At 41.6% G+C, this 21,276-nt stretch overlaps 1 protein-coding gene across 1 annotated transcript in view; it reads right to left on the reverse strand.

The window, feature by feature from the left end:
- Positions 1–1,783: 1,783 nt before the first annotated feature.
- Positions 1,784–21,276, reverse strand: part of nbeab (neurobeachin b) — a 112,050-nt gene continuing 92,557 nt past the window's right edge. Inside the window, exons 30-40 of the mRNA XM_061047003.1 lie at positions 18,515–18,667; positions 15,302–15,469; positions 10,740–10,829; positions 9,487–9,679; positions 8,658–8,729; positions 8,353–8,508; positions 7,658–7,828; positions 5,106–5,207; positions 4,651–4,847; positions 4,253–4,404; positions 1,784–2,037 (exon numbers count right to left, since the gene is read on the reverse strand). Of these exons, the coding sequence (XP_060902986.1) occupies positions 1,947–2,037; positions 4,253–4,404; positions 4,651–4,847; positions 5,106–5,207; positions 7,658–7,828; positions 8,353–8,508; positions 8,658–8,729; positions 9,487–9,679; positions 10,740–10,829; positions 15,302–15,469; positions 18,515–18,667 (1,545 nt within the window). The 3' untranslated portion in view covers positions 1,784–1,946. The remainder of the gene's footprint in view (positions 2,038–4,252; positions 4,405–4,650; positions 4,848–5,105; positions 5,208–7,657; positions 7,829–8,352; positions 8,509–8,657; positions 8,730–9,486; positions 9,680–10,739; positions 10,830–15,301; positions 15,470–18,514; positions 18,668–21,276) is intronic.

Below are 21,276 nucleotides of genomic sequence, written 5' to 3' on the forward strand. Positions count from 1 at the left end.
ATAGTCAAGGAGAAGCTTAAAATTCCTCAAGTTCAGTTCCTCCTTCAGTCACTTTCATAGTATGAACGTACTGCGTTTGGGTTGTAAATATTTTATTAGGGGATTGCATCAATACATGCATGAATGTTTTGGAGGCACTTCACACAAACGAGTTCAAATCTCAGCAAAGTAGCTCCTCACATTTGTTTATTTTGACAGTTTAAAAAAACATTTTTTTTAAAGTAGCTGAATTTACAGTACTCACATATTTTTATAACCTAATAAGCTTAGGACATCTTTCAGAAACTTATGCAAAAATGTATTTGTATTTGCAATACAACCTTAATATGTAAATTATAACAGATCGTAAAATATAAAAAGAAAAAAGGGATTTTTTTTTTTTTTTTAGACTAAATCATTGAAAAAATTATTTATTAATTTCTTTCAAGATATTAAAATTCACAGTAATGAAAAATTATTTCACAGTTACGCAAAGCAAACCCAACGCCTTCAGTAGCTTTAACATGCAAGAGTTCAGCTTCGGGTAGGCAGTGTCTTGTACCACCGCAAGAAAATGAGATTGTTTACACAAAGTCTATTTGCATATTTTTGTTCATTAGACATTTTCAGTTCACAGCAGCAGACCTATTTTCCCCCGGAAATTAAAAGAAGACACAATTAGCATTCATAACAACAAAAATAAACCTTAGTCATTTTAGAATGACCTCACTGCTCATGACATTACTTTTGTCACACAGCTGAAAGACGTTCTATCAACCTTCACAGAAACTAAGTTTTAATATTGCTTACCAGTGCATGGTGTTCAAGCATGAACCGCTGATCACAAATTCACAGATCCAACATGGGATAGCAAACATTTGGTGCATCAACAGGCAAAGTAAAACAAAATGTGATGCAAAAAGAATACTGATGTTTGCTTGGCCGACAATTGCTGAAAATCCTTCAAATAACAATCTTAACAAATGTCTTGAAGCTTTACCACGAATATCTGAAAATCTGGTGATTTACGCCTCTGGATACATTTTTTAAAGAAAAAATAACATGAGACAAAATGTTGATAATTCCTGCTCAAAATCCCACCTCAACAGTTTAAAGTTATCACAGTGAGATTTTTTAAATTTCTTAGCAGATGAATAAAAAGAAAAGTTCTTTATTTAGAAATGCAACCGTTATCTTCTAGCTGACATCATGATCAAGAACAAAGATTTCACAACAGACTAAGCTCACACTGAATTAGACATTTCCTCCATAAAGACAAACACAACAAAGAGACATTTAGTCTTTTCACTTACAGATACACTGATCACTAGTCATAACCATGAGAAAACAATGGCCACACACATGTATCGCTAACCAACTAATATCTGAAGTGCAATGAAGACATCTGAAACATTGTATACATGGCTTTCATGATGGAAATGTTGGTAACATAGTGGCTAATCTAAACGCATTTAGATCTTAGTCAAAGCCTTTCCAGGGTAGAATCACTTTACACTGTTAATATTTACAAGTAGTTTTTTTTTCTTTAGAAAAGTGTTCCAAGTGACATATGTATCTGCCATACAAATGTTGTATAAATGTTCCTTAAAGAGAATTATTTTTCTTTTCACAGTTTCAAACAGGAACTTAAAAGCTTACATTAAGTTTGTTTTAATAACTAAAATGTATCTCAGTCTCTCTTTGCATCAGCTGGTGTTCAAGTAAGACAAGAAAACAGACAGAAAACGTGTCCCGATTGTTCAGCCACAGATGATTAGTAATAACTCCAACGGATGAACACATGTTGGCACACTTTGTTCTTTATTAGCATCACAATGCTGATGGTCTTGGACCCACATGATCTCTATCAAGCTCCATGTTGATGTTCTGCTACAAAGCTTGGTTGTTGGTCTTTGGGTGTTTCGTCCAGCACACGTGCTCCTGCTGTGTAATTCCTCTCTCTCTCTTTAGTACCTGTTTTGATGCTCGTAGTGCCATCGGTTGAAATCGATGTTAAAAGCCACGATACTGCCAGACACCATGCCTGTGATTAAAGTCCTGAAGGGCAGCAAGATGATGTAAGAGTGAGACCAAATTACAATTTAAGAGATCAGAAGTGAATGTAAGTGCAATCTGAAAAAGTAAAAAAAAAACACAAACTAAAACTAGACATTTAATCTCCATACTGGTTAAATGATATGTATTTTAAAGGTGTACTTTCATGAGCAAGAAACCAAGAAGTTCTTAAATGTGTTCGTTGTTAAAGATTATTTCCATGAATATGAGCGGTTTGTTAAAAAGTCTACAGCAGTGAATGAAACTAGCTTACGGGGTCATCAGCGACTGTAACAGTAAATTACTGGGTTCCTCTGACAATGGGAGTAGAGCACTGAGCCCCACTGTCTTTTTGCAACCTCTTTGCTCTTCTGCATGGCCAACTGGTATGTAGGAAAAGCAGCTGATTTCACAGGGTCGTCTTATACTGCTACACCCCAAGGGCTTAAATACTGAAGCACAATGAACAGAGCGGCACCAGAATGCCCCTCTGTAGATGAAGCTGTGGAGCAGGGCTCACTTGTGTTCCCTGATGTCAACTTACTCAGGAGGACTGTAACTGAACCAAGGGGTTCTTCAAATATTTCATTAAAATGATTTGTTAAAGGGAACATATGAAAAATCCCCTTTTACAGTGTTTTTGAACATATATTTGGGTAACCTGAGTGTATACCGACCCACGACATGTGAAATAAACCCATCCAGTCCTTTGTTTGTGGTCTGCATAAGTCCTACAAAACAGAGAAAAATGCTCCGTTTCTAATTTGCTCTCCTTGTGATGTCACAGTGGGATTCTTGTAAAAAATAAATAAATAAATAAAACCCTCCCCTCCCCTGGTATCTCCCCCAATGGACTCCATCCCCAGCCAAGAGCAAAACTTTTGTGCAGGTCCGCCATTTTTATTCTCGCTAGCGAAGGAGTGATGTCTACCGGGAAAACTCAGCGGGAGGGCTCATTACATTTACACACCAAAACAGAGCGCTCTGAGAGAGCTGGTTTATACAGGGTCACAAACCTCCTCTGGTGCTTGATTCATGTTATATTTTGACCAAAGCACAGCGCAGATGTTTCATTTAGACCACAGGAGACTGTTTGAAAAGGTGGAAAAGGGGTTTAATATGTCCTCTTTAAGTGGTGTTGAAAGAAATGTTAAAAACAGCATCTAGTACTTCCACTCGGTGTACTTTTAGTGGCTAATGTGATTAACATTGTGAAATTTAATTTATACTAATCGGTCATCAGTTGACACATTTCTGACCATCCTGTGCTGACCTTAACACTTTCTGCAGTTTTGCAGCATAAATGTTCTTAAGATTCTTGTTTCTTTTTTTTGGGTTGGACTGCTGAGGAGGATTTGGCCTTGGGCTGTGAAGGGGCAGCCGGAATGATCAGACTCTCTAACCTCTTTTGACTGCCAGGGTCACATGATGACGTCAGGCTTATCGGCCCCAAGCGAGCAATAGCGGTCAGCGCCGCTGGCTAGGCACAAATTATGACTCCTGACGAATCATGCAGATGTCAAACTTTAAACAAAAACAAGATGCTGACCTGCCGACTGACCATTGCAGTAATCATGTGTGCACCCTTGTGTCAATTTCCACAAAATAAATGAATACACAAGAGATACACGGCAATGTTTGTCTCTATGGCAACTGTAGATTTTGATTTAATGAAGGATGGTGGACGTCCCCTTACCTAAATGCTTTGTGACAACCATGCAACACAGGATACACGAGGCTTTTTACCACAGCCTAAACGCAGAGGACAGTACTGAGTCTGAGGGAACATTTGTGTTTGCATGCAACATAAAGTGACTCACTATGCAAGCCTACGCATGCACACAGACAATGCAAGAAAACACACAAACCCACAGAGGAATTGTGGGGGAAAAAGCAAGGTAAAGCCAACATTGCACACTCTTGTTATTATATACTTAATTGTACCAGCTGGATATAACTTGTAGTTCCTTTTCTACTCCAGGGTCTAAAAAATAGTTTTTACCATCTATTTATCTGCATTGCCTTGGTAGTTAGTGTAAAGCAATTGTGTTAAATCAAAAAGGTATGATGTCCATATCATCAGATGATTTAATTAAATCAGATAATATACCTGATTATGACAATTATTTATTCACCATTTATTAAGACTGCTTGTTGAGAGAAATCATCACTGCTCTCTGTGGCTTTAACATTGCTGAAGCAAGCGGCCTGCTCTGACCTTTGATCGTGAGAAAGGTCCATTGCTCGGATACCAGCGTCACAACCAGGGTAGACGTAGAGCTGTTTGAAGTCACAGGCCTGCCACACCTCCACCACACCGTTATCCCCACCGGTGACCAAGTTGTGGCCGTCACTGCTCAAAAGAATAGCCTACAGTGGGAAAAGAAAAACAAAAAACAAGGTCAATAGTACTAGCTGTCTTATATCCACCAACATGTATGATAGTGGAGAGTGACATGCACCCTTAGTTCCTTGGTACATTCAAAATATATTTTTATTAATACCATCACAATTAAAGGATTCACATTTCAAAAGGCAACTTGTCGGGCAACTCTGATTCTCAGCTGCCATATATTAATGCTCCTGTAGAACACTGGTGTCAAAAAGTAATCTTACCCTGGTGGAATCATTGATCTCCATCTGTGCCAGCATTTTTCCATTAATGCTGAAGTTGCAGAAGCAGCCCCTCTCGTAGTAGATGATGCAGTGGCCCTCGCTGGACACTGAGATGAACCGTGGACACTGGAAGTGGTCTGGCCCCTCCAGAGCCCGCAGCAGGTCACCAGTGATGGTGTGGACCAGACATGGACCCACTGCCAAACGAAAAAGAAAAACACACACAGTCACTCACTAACCTAATTGTGAACAAACTGTTATTTTGACAGCATGCCCAGAGACAGATTCATGGTCCCAAAGCTCTCTGTGAGACATGTGGTTCTTTAGTTGTAAAACCTAATGAAATGATTAACTTCATATGGGGGTTTGTAATAGACTGAGGACCCCTGGTCCCTGACTTCCTTTTTTTCTCTCTGACAACAATAAATTCAAGGGAGATCAAAAAGTACACTGACCTTTGGCTCCGCTGATGACCAGACCCAGTTCTGCACAGACCGACACACACACAACTTCCTGGTCATGGCCTGTCAGAACTGCTCGAGGTGCAGGGTAGTCACCTAAAGGATCATAAAAAATGACTTCATTCAACTGATTTAAAGTATTGTCTGAAACTAAAAACATAATAGCTAGATGTGAACATATTGCCCAGTAATTTAAATTGACTTTAATTTTACAGGTTGATGCGAATCTGTGCAATCGTCTACATACCACACCGTCATCAGGCAATAATATCATACAAACACAAGCATAGTGAGCGTGACACACATCTGCTAGCAGGGAGGTCCCTTTGAATTGTCATGTAAATGGAGGGATGCCCACTGATGGCAGCACAGCCAGTTGATTTCATTCTGTGTGTCACATGATTGATGATGACCGGGGGAGAGGTTAGTGAGGGGAGTTCCGCGGCACCTGGAGCTGACCTCGAGTACTGCCAGCACGGTGTAGGAGGAGAAGTATGACTGCAGCACTCCTTCTGAAATCTGACATACTGAGCAAATCCTCAAGTCCCCAAATGCTGCCGTGTCCGACACATAGAATTCATTTGTAAAGGACTTTCACCAGTGGACGTTATCTGTATTTGACAAACTAGAAAAGTCACATGAAAAGCTACTAAAAAAAACAATGTACCACAATGTTATTTAAATATCTAACTGCAAAATGGATTTTTAATCAATTGATGTAGAAATATTAATATAATTTCCCCCACTAGTGATGGAAAACTCCTGTCAAACTAAAGCTACTGAATATTACAGTATGTGTCTGTTGGGTGTTGACACACGACTCAAAAGTTCATCCAATTCAGTGAAAGTTTCTCCATCCACCTAGATGACAGTAAAGCCCTGATAGATGATGTGGACATGTGTCAGACCTCTCTCCTCCTCCTTCTCCTCCTCTCCCATCATCTCCTGTTCCAGCTCGGGCATATCGCCTCTGCAGCTGTGAGAACCCAGTCAGTGAGCTGGACTGTGATCGATGCAGCACAGTCCCTCAGAGACCAGGACCTGAGCAGCGCTGTCAGTCCCAGCACCCGCTGCTGAGGGGGGCTGAATAGGACAAGTGTCAGAAAAGCCTCCAGGGGGGAAAAGGGACTGTGTGCAGCTCACCTTCCCTACAAAAGATTCAATCAGCTTGCACTGCACACCCCCCCTCTCCTCCTAGCCCTTGGGACGAGACGAAGTCAGGCACCACAATTACCCGGTGCAAATATCCCCTTGTATCGGTGTGATGGAGCAAGTCTGAGAGGCAGGGCCATGATTGAGCTGGAAGTTATTTTAATTATTACACATATAAGACACATGCAGCCTTTTGGGGTGCGAGAGAAATCTATTTCATCTACACGCCACATATGTCCGATGAGGGAGCAGTGATATAGCTGCTACATATTTACACCACGTTCATTGAGCGTTTTGGATAATATAACAAGAATGAGAACATCTTTTGATGAATAGGTAACAGATGACATGGTATTTCAAGTGTAAAAATATAAAAATGTAGTAGAAGTTTATTCTTGAGCACCCTTACCTCTGTGTTTAAACATGGCTGATATTAGCTGGCTGAAGAGGATTGTTAAGAACCGTGTCAAAAACACATCACGTCAAGTTTTTTAGCTAATTGGTTTTCTACTGCATGATGAACACACTCTACGTTTTCACACCTCTTCTCCATGTCTTAGGTCTGCTTCCTCCACATTGTTTTTGACATTGTGAGATATTGATAAAAATGTAAGAAGTTATTTGATTGCGCATCCTGTCTTTTGTTTCCTTCCCTTTTGTCCATTGAAGACGCATTGTAAGCACTAGTGGGGTGAATATCAGGGGAATACTGTTTTCCTGCTGCAGTAACACAAGTGCTATTGCCCCTTGCTAATTGGAGGCAGCCAAGCTGAAATTCTTAATTAACTGTCCGAGCCTCAGTGAAGTTAATTAGAGAACACTCACAACCACTCCAAAGCTCCTAGAATCTGTAACAATGGGAAACACAAGATCTTCTAACAACCATACACACACACACACACACACACAGAATGAAAAAATACAAACACACTCCATTATTCATCTTCAGTTTTAATTCCACACCATATATGGCGCTACTCGCTTTCACAGTCCTGCAACATCTTCTGATGAATGGTCAAACACACACAATCAGTGAGAATGAGCAACTAAATGAACTGAGCAGAGGAAATCACACAACGGGGTCTCCCATTTTGAATGCCAAGACATCTGGAGTCCTCTACTTGAAAGCAGCACTGCTCAATGCAATCAAACACAATAATATATCACACACCCAGTTCAGATACATTATCCTCTCAGTCTCTCTACACAATGAAGTCTAGCCTTTTTGCCAGCTTTGATCAAAGACTCTTGATTCCTGTGTAACTTTTCAAAAGCAGTTCATGTACCTTTATATGCTATTAAAGAGGGAAACTATGTAAAAAATAATCCTGTAACTTAGTCTAAAGTTGGATGTCACAGCATACTCTTGGTGTCTATGTATATTTTTTGCTTACTGTTATTTGGGTTGTCGCCGATAATATGGTGCCGTCCACTCCAATACCACAGCAGCAGAGTTGCATCCCTGGACCCTGAGACGATGTAGCAGTCTCCTCCAATGTAAGACTCTGATCTGGCCAGACATGTCACCACATCCCAGTGGCCAAAAACTATCTGGGTCAGCTTGCCTAGAGAAAATTTGTACAAACACGTTTTTAGTGTTAACAAAAATTGCTAGTCAGAAGTTCCTGAAATGCAACATGGCAAAACTCCTGCCAGCTGTGTTGTCTAAGCCCCACTGGCTGTAGTTAGGGAGTATTGTGTTTTATTTTTGTATCAACAAGCAGACACATTAAACAAAACACACTATTGTATTGTAATTATTTATATCCTCTAATGAAACATCGTCTCATTCACCCGGGAGCTGTTTGGGCATTGTAAGAGTGCTATTATAATCATGTAGATAATTAAAAAGAAAGTTTGCTGACATCATTTTACTGATTTATTATCAATTCATGGGCAATCAGTTAAACAAATCTGTAATTTTATTTTTAATCAGGGAGTTCCACTGTATTACAGTACTGACAGTCGTTTTCTACAAGACTTGTCAGGAGACAGCAGCGACAATACTGTATTACACCCATCATAGCGTTCAGTCCTCCACACATCAGCGCACACCTCTATAGGAAATAGAGTTTACATTGCAACCTACCTGTCTCGGAGGAGTACACACGGAAGCTCTTGTCCCAGAAGCCACACACCAGTATGTAGCGGTTGTCAGCTGTCACCACAAAACAGTGTGAGGTGATTTGGATGCTCTGGTCCACTAGGTCTGTGATCTGACGCTTGTTGCTTCCAGTACTGTTGGCTGTGAGGGGGGAAAAAAAGTAAAAACAGAACAGGTGCCAATACCTGAGCTGTAAGAAACAAGATATCAAGACAGTTACAGCTAAAACAAATAAAGTTAACCTTTTTTTTTTTACTTTGATGCTGATCAGAAAAAGGGTGTTTACTCACCAACAAGAGAATCCATCTCTATAGGGAGGTGATGAGCCTGCTCCAAAGAATAGCCAGGCGCTCCTCTTAGACCTGCATTGAGGCAGGAAAACAAGGAAATTAATCACTGAGGTTTATTTCTGATCTCTACATATTATTCTTTCTCTTTCAGAGTCAAAGCTAATTATTGTCTTTTCCAGGAGATGGAAAAAGTGGAGGTCCATCAGAAAGATTTTCATCCGTCATGTTGTTCTCCTTTATTTAGGGTGTCAAACTGAATGAGACGTTTGTCCATGCAAACTGTATCCAGATCTAGTTTAAAAACAGCAACATGCCTGAAAATATGGAGGCCTTATTATCATCATTACTCCGAAAAACCAAACCACATTTCCCTCCTCTCTGACAGGATGGCAAAGGTGCTGCAGCTGTGTTCATTAGTGTGGGAGCAGCCGGAGCAGCCACACAGTGCGGACTCTTTGGTCCTGAGCTTGTCGTGTTTCTACGGTGACAGATGGGGACGTGTGAGGAGAATGTGGCGCAGTTGCAGCCTAATTTCATAGTAACCATTACTTTGGCCCTCTGACCCTGAGGTGAGTTTGATTCTCGGGGAGGGGCTCTGTGGGTAATGTTGTTCACACATGTCTGAAAGGAACATGTGGAAACACTCATGGTCAGCTTATCTTGGAGGTGCTAGCCTCTCACATAGCCAGCTGGCTGCAGCTCTATCATGAGCAGTGGGCAGGTTTGTATGTGATGGTGATGAAGTGATTTTACAGGGAAACTGCTGTGGTAGGTATCACATGTGTATGTTTGAACACATCACCCACCATGTGAGCTGAGCTGCACTCACCAACGGTGTTGTGCCATCGGTTGACGGCAAATAGACGGCTGCAGGTGACCGTGACCACAGCAGGCATGGTAAGATGGGGTAGGGTGTTTGCGGCCACATGTGTTACTGGGGAATTGGACGGGAACTTCAACACCATGATGACATCTTGCTGCATCTGGTCCTTGAACATGAGCGGACTCTGTGGAAGGAAACACTATTGAGTAGAAGAGGGAAAAGACAGTGTGACAGTGGAGGTTATGATGGTACGAGAGGACGAGTACAAGGATTAAGGACCAGGAAGAGGAAGGGAAAAGAAGGAAGGGGATGGAGAAGATGAAGGTATGATAGGATGGGAAAAAGAATGGAAACAGGCAATTAGTGTGGAGGTTGGAGGAAAAAGTAGGTTCAGACACAGAGGAGTGCTTCATGCACTGCTCCCTCAGGAGAGTGCAGTCAGACGAGGGATCGGTCAGACGAGGGTAAGACATGGAAAACTGGGATGAAGAAGGCTGTACACGAGATGGTACAAAAGAGATATACATGTATCAGAAAGATTCACTTCAGTCTAAAAAGAAGAACTATTCAAATAGATTATGTGGCTTCTAAAATATGTGCTTATTTTTCCTCAGTAGAATTCAGCTTAAAAGCAGCAATGAAGGAGATTGTGTTCCTGACAATACTGTGAGTTTGTAAGTAGCTGTAGCTCCCCGAAATTTAGAAGATTTTGACAGAAGAGGACAGAAGTGGATGAAAACATTCACATCTGTAATAGAAGTTAAAATTGAACTAAAAGGTCTCAAAGGCTTCTGCCTGACAAAGTTTCTTGTAGGGAGAGAGAAACAGAGGGAGCCATGTGGGGATAATGAGGGCTAGGCTTTTGCATGGATTAGACAGTGAAGACGGCTTACAGAAAAAAAAAAAAAAGAGCCAAACTACTGGGCCAGTAGGGAGCACTCTTCCCTTTACCTCACATTGCAAGCAGGGAGCTAGAGCTGTAAAATACAGCACACACTTGGTCCTGTACATGTGTTATACTGCGGGTCTGCGACCTATATGAGGTGACACATCTAAAATGTATATGTTTTATGTGAGTGTTTTGAGGAAAATATGCATCCATGAGAAATCATTGACATCTATCTCGATCCTGTATGTAGCTACAAATAAAAACACGCTAACACACACCATCCAGGCTCACAAAGGTCCACACATCCTCTATCACAAACCAACACCACCAGAGGTGCAGAGATATTTCCCAGCATGCTCATTGCTCTCACCAGGTGCATGGCGGAGCTGCGTGGAGGATGTGGCTCAATAAGCAACTGAGATGGCGTCTGTCCAAAGCTCTGGATCTGTGCCTCTGTGGCCTGCGGGAGGGAGAGAGAGAGCAGAGAAGGGGAGAGAGAGAGCGCCTGTCACAATCAATATGCATCAAAGTGATGGGTCAATGCGTTACTTGACAATGCAAGCAAATCCTAACTCAGCCGTGCCTCTGAGGAAGGGGGGAGGTAAAGGGAAAGGGGAGCACTCCCAATCCGCCTGGGTGCTCCCCCTTCCCCCCTCAGCCTGCAGAGTCATCCAAGTGTTAGTATGGAAGAGACAAGCCTTTTCCTATTAACATGCTTCAGTTAACCATTCCCATTTCCAGGCGTAGGGGCCCCCACTGCATAAACGTTAACCTGGAGTGACACTCAGCTAGGACTGCAGCAGGCCGGCCTGCTTTTAGATGTTATTGTGCTTGAAACAAAGGGGAAAAAACATGTCCATACACACACATTTGTATCAAACAGAGGCACAAAATCACACAAGCAGACCAGGGTGATTTGTGTAGTAGGTACTTTAATGATGGATGATTTATGGGCTTGGAACTGGGAGTCTGGATGTTAGTGACTAAAGAAAAGACTAAGAACCGAACAGGTTGCACCCTGAGCAGAGGATCAAAACAACATAACAACAGAGGACTATTTTTACTATAATTAGAAAACAACTGCTTTTAAAATAGACAAAAGTTTCCTTTGCCTTCCAGTGAGTGAGGAAAAAAAACAAGCTGAAGGAGCTGCTGAGCTTGACTGAAAGTGGGGCACTCCACTGTGCGTGTGATTGATGTGACTGGAGCCACTTCCACCATCAGAGGGGAGCTTGTAGACGTCCGTCAATGCCACTGTGCACAATGGAACATACATCGCTCAGCCTTTCGCCTGCCCTTCTGACTGCCTGGGTGACTAGCCCTCATTTTCCTCCGCCTGTACACACCACTCACTATCAAACGGACCTATTGGGTAGCACATGCCACAGAGGGAGATGTGGCGCGGGACATTTGGAGGTGATACTGAATTAGGACAGGCCACCTGCAAGCTACACAGTCGCCCCAAACGCCCCCTGGTCACTTCCGATTTTCCACAGAACCAAAAAGGCCCTGTCCACACTGCTGAGCGCTGTTGCACAGCAGTGGAAGTTTCATGTGAGTTGGTGAGCACATTTGGCAACCATTAAGTGTTAGTGAGGGTTTCTTTAGAATGCACTCCGTCAAGTAATAAGCAGCTGACATTATGGCTATTTAAGGTTAGGTTTGGGGTGAGGGTCACAATGTCTGTCAGAGTTAGGAAATTCGATACAGAGATCAGAAAGACTGAGAGGGCCATGTGGAAAACATCACCATATTTCTTGAGATAATTCTATTACCAGCCAAACTTGAATGCTGTATGTCCTTATTTGGAAGTTTTAGATAATCAAGACTCTTAACATTAATTAAAGAGTACAATGAGGAGGATTGTTTATGGGTCTATGTTTTTGTGTGTGTTAAAGGGAGGGGTCTTACTTAAAGGTTAACTCAAGAACATGTTGCTCCACTAGATGATCAAAACATGTCAATATCTCTCAGGTGCTTTAACACTAATCCTCTCTGAGGAATGTCAGAAACTTATCTCTATCTCAGTCTGAGATGGAGAGCACTTAACAGGCAGTTCATTAGTTTAAGTCACTACAGGCTCTGCTTTTTGGCTGATAAGTGACACTTATTGCCGAAGCCATCTGGATGATCTCCCCTCCCAGCAACAACCACCTTGCTTGGGTGAGCACCTAACATCCATCATAACACACCGTGTCTGCTTGTCGGTCTGTCTTTCTGACTTTGTTTGCATCTGTAATGGCTGCACCTTTCTCTCTCTATCTGCTAGCTGGTCCCAAAGTAGTGACTCTGATCTCCCAACAGCATCCTCTGGTGCACTCATGCAATGCAGCAACACAACAGCTCTGTCAGTCAGAACACAAACTCGGCCTTGCAGTGACCCGCTAAGCAGCGTGGGATCATGCTGAGTCACGACACCTGAGATCAGCCGTGGCAATTACAAATATGGAGCTGTAAACCTCTCACCTTTTGACAAGTTTGGTAGATTACAGAAACACATTGCTTCATCATCACAAAAACCACGAAGGCCTGTGAAACGATAAACAAATAATTAACGTAGTTGTTGTGTTATTACTGCATTGTGAAGACACTGCTGCCCATTCTTAACATACCAACGTACACTTGTTCAAGGTAAGCTTATTTGGACTAATCCTTAAGTATTAACAAAGAATGACCCTCCGGGTGTTTCTTGAGTGACAGCTTATACGTAGACATGTGCACTACTGTATGTGGGAGATGTTTCAAACAACATGTCCACCAGTAGGTGATTGTCTCTAATGCCTCTTATAGATATCATCAAAGACAGTGAACACTGAATCCTATATGATCTGTAATACATGAAGGGAGTTTCTTATCATTGGGGTCAAACATTTAAACACTTGGGTGACATCACTATGACAAAATCAAGGTGAAGTCAATTTAAAGTAAGTCAGCTGCTTCAAAGCACTTCATCGGCTAGCCACGGCACACTTTGTTGTCTTTGTCAACTAAGAAGGGGCGGGAGGGGCTGTGGCAGCCGAGGAGGAATAGAGTCCCACTGATGAATAATTTGTCTGTTTACTTCTGAGTGACACTGCAGGGTCTGAATCAAGGGGTTGCTGTCATGTTTTCCATAAGAGAAGGCTGTCAGGAGGAGTGTCGTGGGGAAAGGACTGCTGTTCCGGCAGTGTGCCCAGTAGAGCTGTCACCGTGTCCTCAACAAGAGGCCCAGCAGCATGTCAGAAGGTGTCATCATTTTTAAACTGACACACTGACGGAAATTATCTCTCATGACCTCTAATTTCTTGACATTTCAAATGCCTTAATTGTTGTGACTAATGCCAGATCTGCAGTTTCACCTGTCAGGCTCAGGGTGAATCAATACCCCGGAGTCAATCGTTGATTTCAGCAGGTCTTAGCGAGACATGCATTGGGCACTTTTCCATGTTCCACCTCTCTGACTCAGTCAGGCAGTTCACAGCCTGCTTCTGTGAGGCGAGAGGAAGAGGAGCAGTACACAGAAGTAGGGATTATTTTAAGGTAAAAAAACCTTGAGAAAGAGAATCCCCTTCAAAAAGATCATATCATAGGAACTATAAAGAAAACTTGATTTAAAGTACTTCACATCAGAGAATCAAAGTAAGCTTATTATCAGATCCAGGGAGAGAAATTATCTATATTTGTTTGTTTTCTACAATCTATATCTATATAAATGTATTCTGTCTCACACCTGTATATATTCTTGGCTACTTGTATATGCAAGGGAAAAAAAATGATATTATCTTAACTTACCTGTTTGACAGACCTGTTCAAACCTGGCTAGGTTTTGGTAAATGGGGTTAAGAAACATTTTATTGCCTTTATTTTAGACGCTGAGAGAAAATTCAACAGGAATAAGAAATGTGACTGAAGGTGTGAAGGCTTGTCTTAATTAGTGCTCATCATATTCAGCATTCTATCAGTTGCAATTAGCACAACCTATTCCTCTCTCCAGCACAAATATGTTCAAATGTCACAATCGCAACTACATCAAATGGGCACAATTAGAGATTCTGAGTTGCAGGCTTCCTAATCCGAAACTAACAAACAGTGCTGTCATCTCTCAGGGTATCAGTAGGCAGGGTGTAAAAATGATTAAAAATCCCTAAACCTGATGCAATGCAAGACAAAAAAAAAATCATCTTCACCAAACGTTCTCTAAATGATGAAAACTAAACCTTTCACAATACGGCTGTGTAATTAGATCAGCCAAATCTTGTGCAGGTGATTTGCATAGTGGTCACTTGATAAATAAAGGCGCTCCTGGAAGTGACAGTATATAAATGACTTGTTTTGCAGACAGCAGATGGTGGATATCACAGGGAGAGACAAGCTCACACTGGAAAGAACCACAATGCATGCCAGCTGCTGCAGTCTCTGGTCCCCTTTCCCCTTTACGCAATTAAGCTATTCACGAGTAGTACAGGCGAGCTCATAGATATTCAATTAGTTAGCTCAGAACAAGAGGATTCACTCCTTCATCTATTGACTGATTGACCTCTTTTGATTGATCAAAGAGTCCAGTCAGATTTATTGATCTGATTAAGGAACTCACATTCTATTCAGTGCTAAGGATAAAAAAAAAGCACAAAAGATGATGTTTGGATGGATCAATGAATAATGTGGACAGATATTAATATAAAGTTTACGCAAGAAAGAGGCAACTAATAACTCGGGTGATCAAGAAATGACGATCAAAATACAATCTTGATGAGTAAGCAGCTCTTCATGATTTTCTCACTGCTTACATGTACATGACACATGAATTGATTGACAGCTGCGTGATATGAAAGCTCGCGAGCATTGGCACATGGCAGAACAAATAGAGACAGGAAGTGGTGTCTATGCTAAATATGAGAAGGGGGGAGGGGGGGGGGCTTTGTCTCCATGGCAATATGTGTGAGTGAGCCTTACCTCTCTTAACGCAGGGTCAGTGATACCGTCCAGCTTGGCGGAGCCCTCGTAAGTCAGGTAGTGAAAGACGTTGAGGGCACGCACCGCCTCCGGGCCCCGCTGCTTGTAGCCGAAAATAAGGTCAATCCACTGATGCAGCTGACATGACACAAACTCGCTTTCCAGGGCCTGTCAGAGGAGAATGGGGCAAGTAGAGGTTAGAGGCACACCAGCAGCACATGGGGTGAAGACAGAACACAAATTATAGTCCATACAGCAAAACACTGCCTACACAAATGACCTACCACGGCTTAACATCCCTTCAGATAACACAAAACTAACTAAGAGTACTCTATGGGAAAAACAAGCCACGTTCAGTGTAATAAAGAACATGGAAGAAGTCAGATGCATCTTTTACTGTGTTTTTTAAAATCTTCTTACTCCAGACAAGCCACCTTTTTAACATGTCTCTGTCCACGTAAAACACAGACCCAACTACCTCTGCATGGAGACAAAGAAACCGGTTCAATACTAACAGGGATCCAATTTACTGTAAACCCATCTGTGGGAACAGCATTGATAAATCACTAAAATCAGACTTGATTTTTTGTTGGTTAGCGATATGGGACAAGATTTGAGGCTGATAATTATTATAAATGTACTTATGGAAGCCATGCAGTGGGGGTTTGATGTATTGTTCCACAATACAGTACAATATAATTCCCATACATGCTGGTGTAAGGCTTTGCTGGAGGAATTTACACTCCTCCCCTCGCGTCAAGGATAACAGCCATTACCAACAAAGCCTGCTCGAGCACACAGAGGCAGAGTTTGCCACAGGGCATATCACTACAATTGAAAGTGGCACATGCAAAGATGGGAAGTGGGAGGATGAGGGGAGGGAGGGAGGGAGAAGGAGGGAAGAAAAAAAGGAGGAAGAGAAAGACAGAGGGGGGAGGCAGGAAGAAAGGTTCCCTGACAGAAATGAAATAATAGAGGAAGCAAGAGTGTGGGCTAGCTCGGGAACCGAACAAAAGGAAGACAAAAAATGGAGGCAGGAGACGACTATGATTTTCTGGGCATGTGAATACACTGGTTTGTGAATGTAACAATGCAAGGCAACATCACACATGTATCCTTCAGCAGTAAGAAAATATCCTCTATAATCCTTTTGTCATCCTCTCTCCTTGTTTTGGAGATGCAGACATGCCTCTAACAGCTCCCAAACTCTCCCCTCTCTCTCCCCGCTCTGCCGGTATACGAGCCTGATGGAGGTCGACCGGGCTGCATTGGTAGAGTACTGGAAAGGTCACCTCCATACGACCAGCCCAGCTCTGTCACTCTGACTGAAAAGGTCAAGTGTGTTCCCATTTTTTTTTTTTTTTTACCTCTGGTCCAAAAATATTGTGGCCCCTTACCTCAGAATACATAACATGCACGATACTCTCTTACTGAGAGTATTATTGAACATCCTATAGGTCCAAGTGGACTCTTCAAGCCTAAATTAAAAAGTGGAGTTATGTCGAAGATCATTTTTATAAATCAAAACTGAGACAGTAAACTCACCCTTAAAGTACATTTCTGGTCTGACAGCATGACTGTTTTAATTCATACGTAAAACTGGAAATCATGTGGCCTTTTATTTATTTTGAAATTAGAGCAACACTTGCCAAATTATTAAGCTTTTAAAATATATCTTAATCACATATTATACAACAAGCTTTTATTATTGTCAGACATGCATTTTGAGGTTCACATAATCTCCAAATGTGAAACTTAGGTTCTCATAACATGATGTGAATGTTTCAGGTCAAATGTGAAATCCTCTTACTCGTGTCAAATGGACAATTTTGTGTAAACCTAACTTTTATGATATTGATCAAAACATAAATATAAGCGACATACAAACCGCATTCTTAATAAATTCTCTTATTAGTGCTAAATTAAAAGCGGCTGGACCAGGTAGGCCAGCGTTATGTTGTCTACAATAAACTGATATTACAGTACTGGATTTCTGGTAATTGAACATACTTTTTCAAATAGCATATGATCAACATTTCTGTCACCATAGAGATGCTTTTTCAGCTTTCAAAATCTGACCGTGTGATGAAGCTTTGTTAGAAATTTGAGGGATTTATGCACAAAATGCATCAGCACTGTTGTAAGCACATGCCAAGGGCATTAATCATGAAGCTATAGTATGAAATACTAGTCTTCTCTTTCATTAGCTTCAGTGGGAAGCAGAGATGTTGAGTTTCTACAGTAAGTGATTCCAGATTAAACAGAGAACAGAGTTCATTTTCAGCAAGAGACGGGTTAGATCTCCATTTCTGCCTCAGTGCTACACCTTCAAAAACCTGCTGGGACTTATGGACCACATGTTGATAGACTGTATAGAACACACACACACACTGTCTGTATAAAACACGCATACACATACTGTCTGTATAAAACACACACACACACACACACACACACACACACACACACACACATACTGTCTGTATACAACACACGCACACATGCGTTCACACACATGCACACACAGATGGAGAGGACTCTGTCAGAGTGATGAGGCCCGGCATTAGAGAGGGTAAAACTATAGGGCACGCTTGCCCTCAGTCCTGTCCTTCAGTGACATCACTGGGGTCAGGAGTACAGTGTGAGTATTGAGCGGTGCACTTTATTAGATGCTTCATGAATAAGACAAGGAGACTCAGATGCACGGGAAGGTTACAAGGTAGAGCAGGAAATGGATTTCTTTGCTGCTGACAGGGAAGTAGGAACTCAAAATGTAAAAAACAATACAATAATCTTTACAACATTTACATGTTGTGGTAGTTTAAGTACAAAAATAGAACACTTGTGTAAAATGGCACCATCCCTGTGTAGTACAGTATACTGTATGGCACACTGCATAATATAACTAAATTGTGTAAGAGTTACATTTAATATTAGCTGATGGAAATATGTCTATAATTGGAAGAATAATTAATATACTTTTGCTATCTGTCTAAATAATTATTAGAAATGTTGAATATTTGTGTCAGTGCTGCAAATTTAAATGGCAAGGAATCAAAATGAAACTATTTTAAAGAAGGATCAAAAATGATTTGGCTCTTGCCTGTTGACTACCATACATATGGTCTAGTAGAAAGGGAGGGTAACTGCCTATCTTTAATCTAGCTAAAATAAGTACATTATTTCAGATTGTTACAAATGCCCAAAGCTTACCATCCTGTTGATCCTGACAAGGTCTTCAGGTTTTTTGGCCCAGGCTGGCAGGTCCACATCACAGACCATGGTCCTGTCCTCCCTCATGCCCAGATGGTATCCGTTACTGTTGACGAACATCTCTGGGAGGTAGTAGAACTCAGGAATCAGTTCCTGTGTTTGAAAGAAGGAGAGATGTCCATGCTTTACAGAATCACTGACAGGACTGCATCTGATATGACAGTTTTCACGATATCATCGCCAAACAATTCAGAACAAAGCTAGACATAAAACGTGAGGACAAAGCAACACAAACACCAGAAAAAAAAGGTTGTGTATCCCACAGAAATGAAGTGAGTGTCCAGGGGGAAAGGTAACACAAACAAACTACACAGCAGGCCCCGAGAAGGCGGTGAGAGGTGCTAGTCCAGTTATTCCAGGCAGAAGTGTTAGGTGTGTTAAATGAAACTGGAACTGTGCTGGGTTTTTCTGCCTGGTCTCTGGGCTCTTGTGATGAGGTCAGGACCTCGCAGTGGAGAGGAAGTCGGCACTGTAAAGGAGCCCCTTACATAAAGACTGGTGTGAGACCATACATCCAAGAAGAGGGCAAATATTTACCCCAGTGTGAGAAAAGCTAAGCAAGACATTTCTCTGTGCTGAAAGACCGTCCTGTTGTTTTTGTAACAAATGCACTCTTTACATTGCTGCATAGCATTTCCCAAAGCTCATTATATGATTTTAAACCTTAACCTACCAAGTTACCATTTATATAACTCGAACATCAACTTTAATAACTTGCTAAACATACAGTCAACATTTTGACGCCTAGATTTTTTGGCTTTAAAACTCTTGAATCCTTCATGTCTGTTCATTATTTGGGTTTTGGGTTTGTTCTTTCAAAAACAGAGGTTGGGCAAACAAACTTTGGCAGCTGACTCGAAAATGTAGATACAACTTTTAAAAGCAAGAACATTTTTTTTTTTAATATTCTGGAAAAAAGGATCTCTGCAAAAAAAAAAAAAAACATTGGACAGAGAAATGAGAAAATGTCTACTGAATAGCTATTTGATCACTTTTGTCTAGTTATAACTTTCATAGTACTTCAATATTGGCTGCCTGCATGGAAAGTACTCAATTATAAAAATAAAAAGAATTGGCATGCTTAAATAGCTCAAGTGTGAAGTACAATTTTGCTGCACCTACCCTGAACTTCCTGATTATGCAGCCAAGAGAGGATGAGTGAGCAAAGCCTCTGCACAATGAAGCATATGCACACAAGGAATGCAGATCCTCTGCTCTGTCCTCATTAGAAAACATATACCTAGACGGGTTAAATGTGGCTGTCTGCCTCTTAGCCTGAGATTTAACTCCTTGTATTGGGCTTGTTTTATGAATGCACTGTTTGTCAGATTCAGAGGTAATATGGACTTTTATATTGCCTGTGGGATACATTACGTGCAGAGCTTTTAGGCACCTATATATCACTGGGTTTTGAGAAAGCAAGTTAGCATGACGCGGTACAGGCCAATAACACTGCTAGTCTGCTGTTGGTCACATTTCACCCTAAGCACACGACAGGGAAGCGAGTGAAGTAGACATTCCTCTCTGTTTTCCTCTGTCTCTTTCTCTCTCTCTCACACACACACACACACACTTCCCTCCACTTTTCTGTCTGTAAACTTCCTGCCGTAACTCACAGCCAAGCCGTTAAAACTGCCAGCTCTGTTTTCAAGCCACCCTCCCATGGCAGCCATTAATTCTGCAACAGCATCGTAATGGGCTAACAAGTCAATCACACAAGCCTCCATTGCTTTACACTGTGTCACCTTAATGACATGTTCGTCAAAATCTGTCACCGGTGGAGTGCTGCTGGATTCCTTCAGACAGCATGGTGGCAGTTCCTGTGTGTGTGTGTGTGTGTGTGTGTGTGTGTGTGTGTGTGTGTGTGTGTGTATGAATACATGTGTGTGTGTGCCCACTACGTTCACAAAAAGTCTGCTTCAGTCTGCCAGTTGTGGCTTTGCCAGCTTTACATGAGTGAGTAGGAACGCAGATATAAAAGGGAGGTATAGATGCACAATAATGATGGGGTGGTCGACGAGGTGAGGGCTTGGTCGGCGCAGGATTGTTTCCATTTGACTTGCTCTTTTAGGAGGTCATCCCCATCAGGGGTTCAGCCTCCTTCGGTCTTGTCGTCATTACTGCTGGAGGGGGCCGAGGTTAATGAAGGAGAGACCCTGGTAAAAACAAGCTGGCTTTTAATCAGAGGCATGATGGCTCGCTCGGTGTACTGGTCCAAAGCTGACCTTAACCCCTGACTCTCCGCTCAGTCTCAGTCTCTACGTGGTGTCTCTGTGCCTTCATTCTAGCACATGAACACCTACATATGTTTGAATTTTCTCTTTTTTTTCATTAGGATATGTTTATGCTGTTCAACCCACATTCTTAATCATACTATGTTCAAAATTATATAATTATAGAATCAAATTAAAAACTGGGTTGAGAGGAATGTTATGAAAGAGAATAACTGAAAAAGGAAACTACAAAAAAAGCCCACTGTAAATATGAATGATCTGATCTGTTATTATAGTGGCATTGTGTCATAGTTTACCCATATTGTACCATGTAAACCAAACAAGCTCTTGCATAATATGTAATGTTGCTAATACATAATGAAATACTTTTAGTAATCCAGCATTGTCCTGCACAGTACACCACCTCTCTTAATAGATCAGTGGCCATCTTATGTGTGTAAAAACAAATGCATGCAGACATACAAGTAG

This window comes from Labrus mixtus, chromosome 9 (genome assembly GCF_963584025.1).
Source record: "Labrus mixtus chromosome 9, fLabMix1.1, whole genome shotgun sequence".
NCBI lineage: Eukaryota > Metazoa > Chordata > Actinopteri > Labriformes > Labridae > Labrus > Labrus mixtus.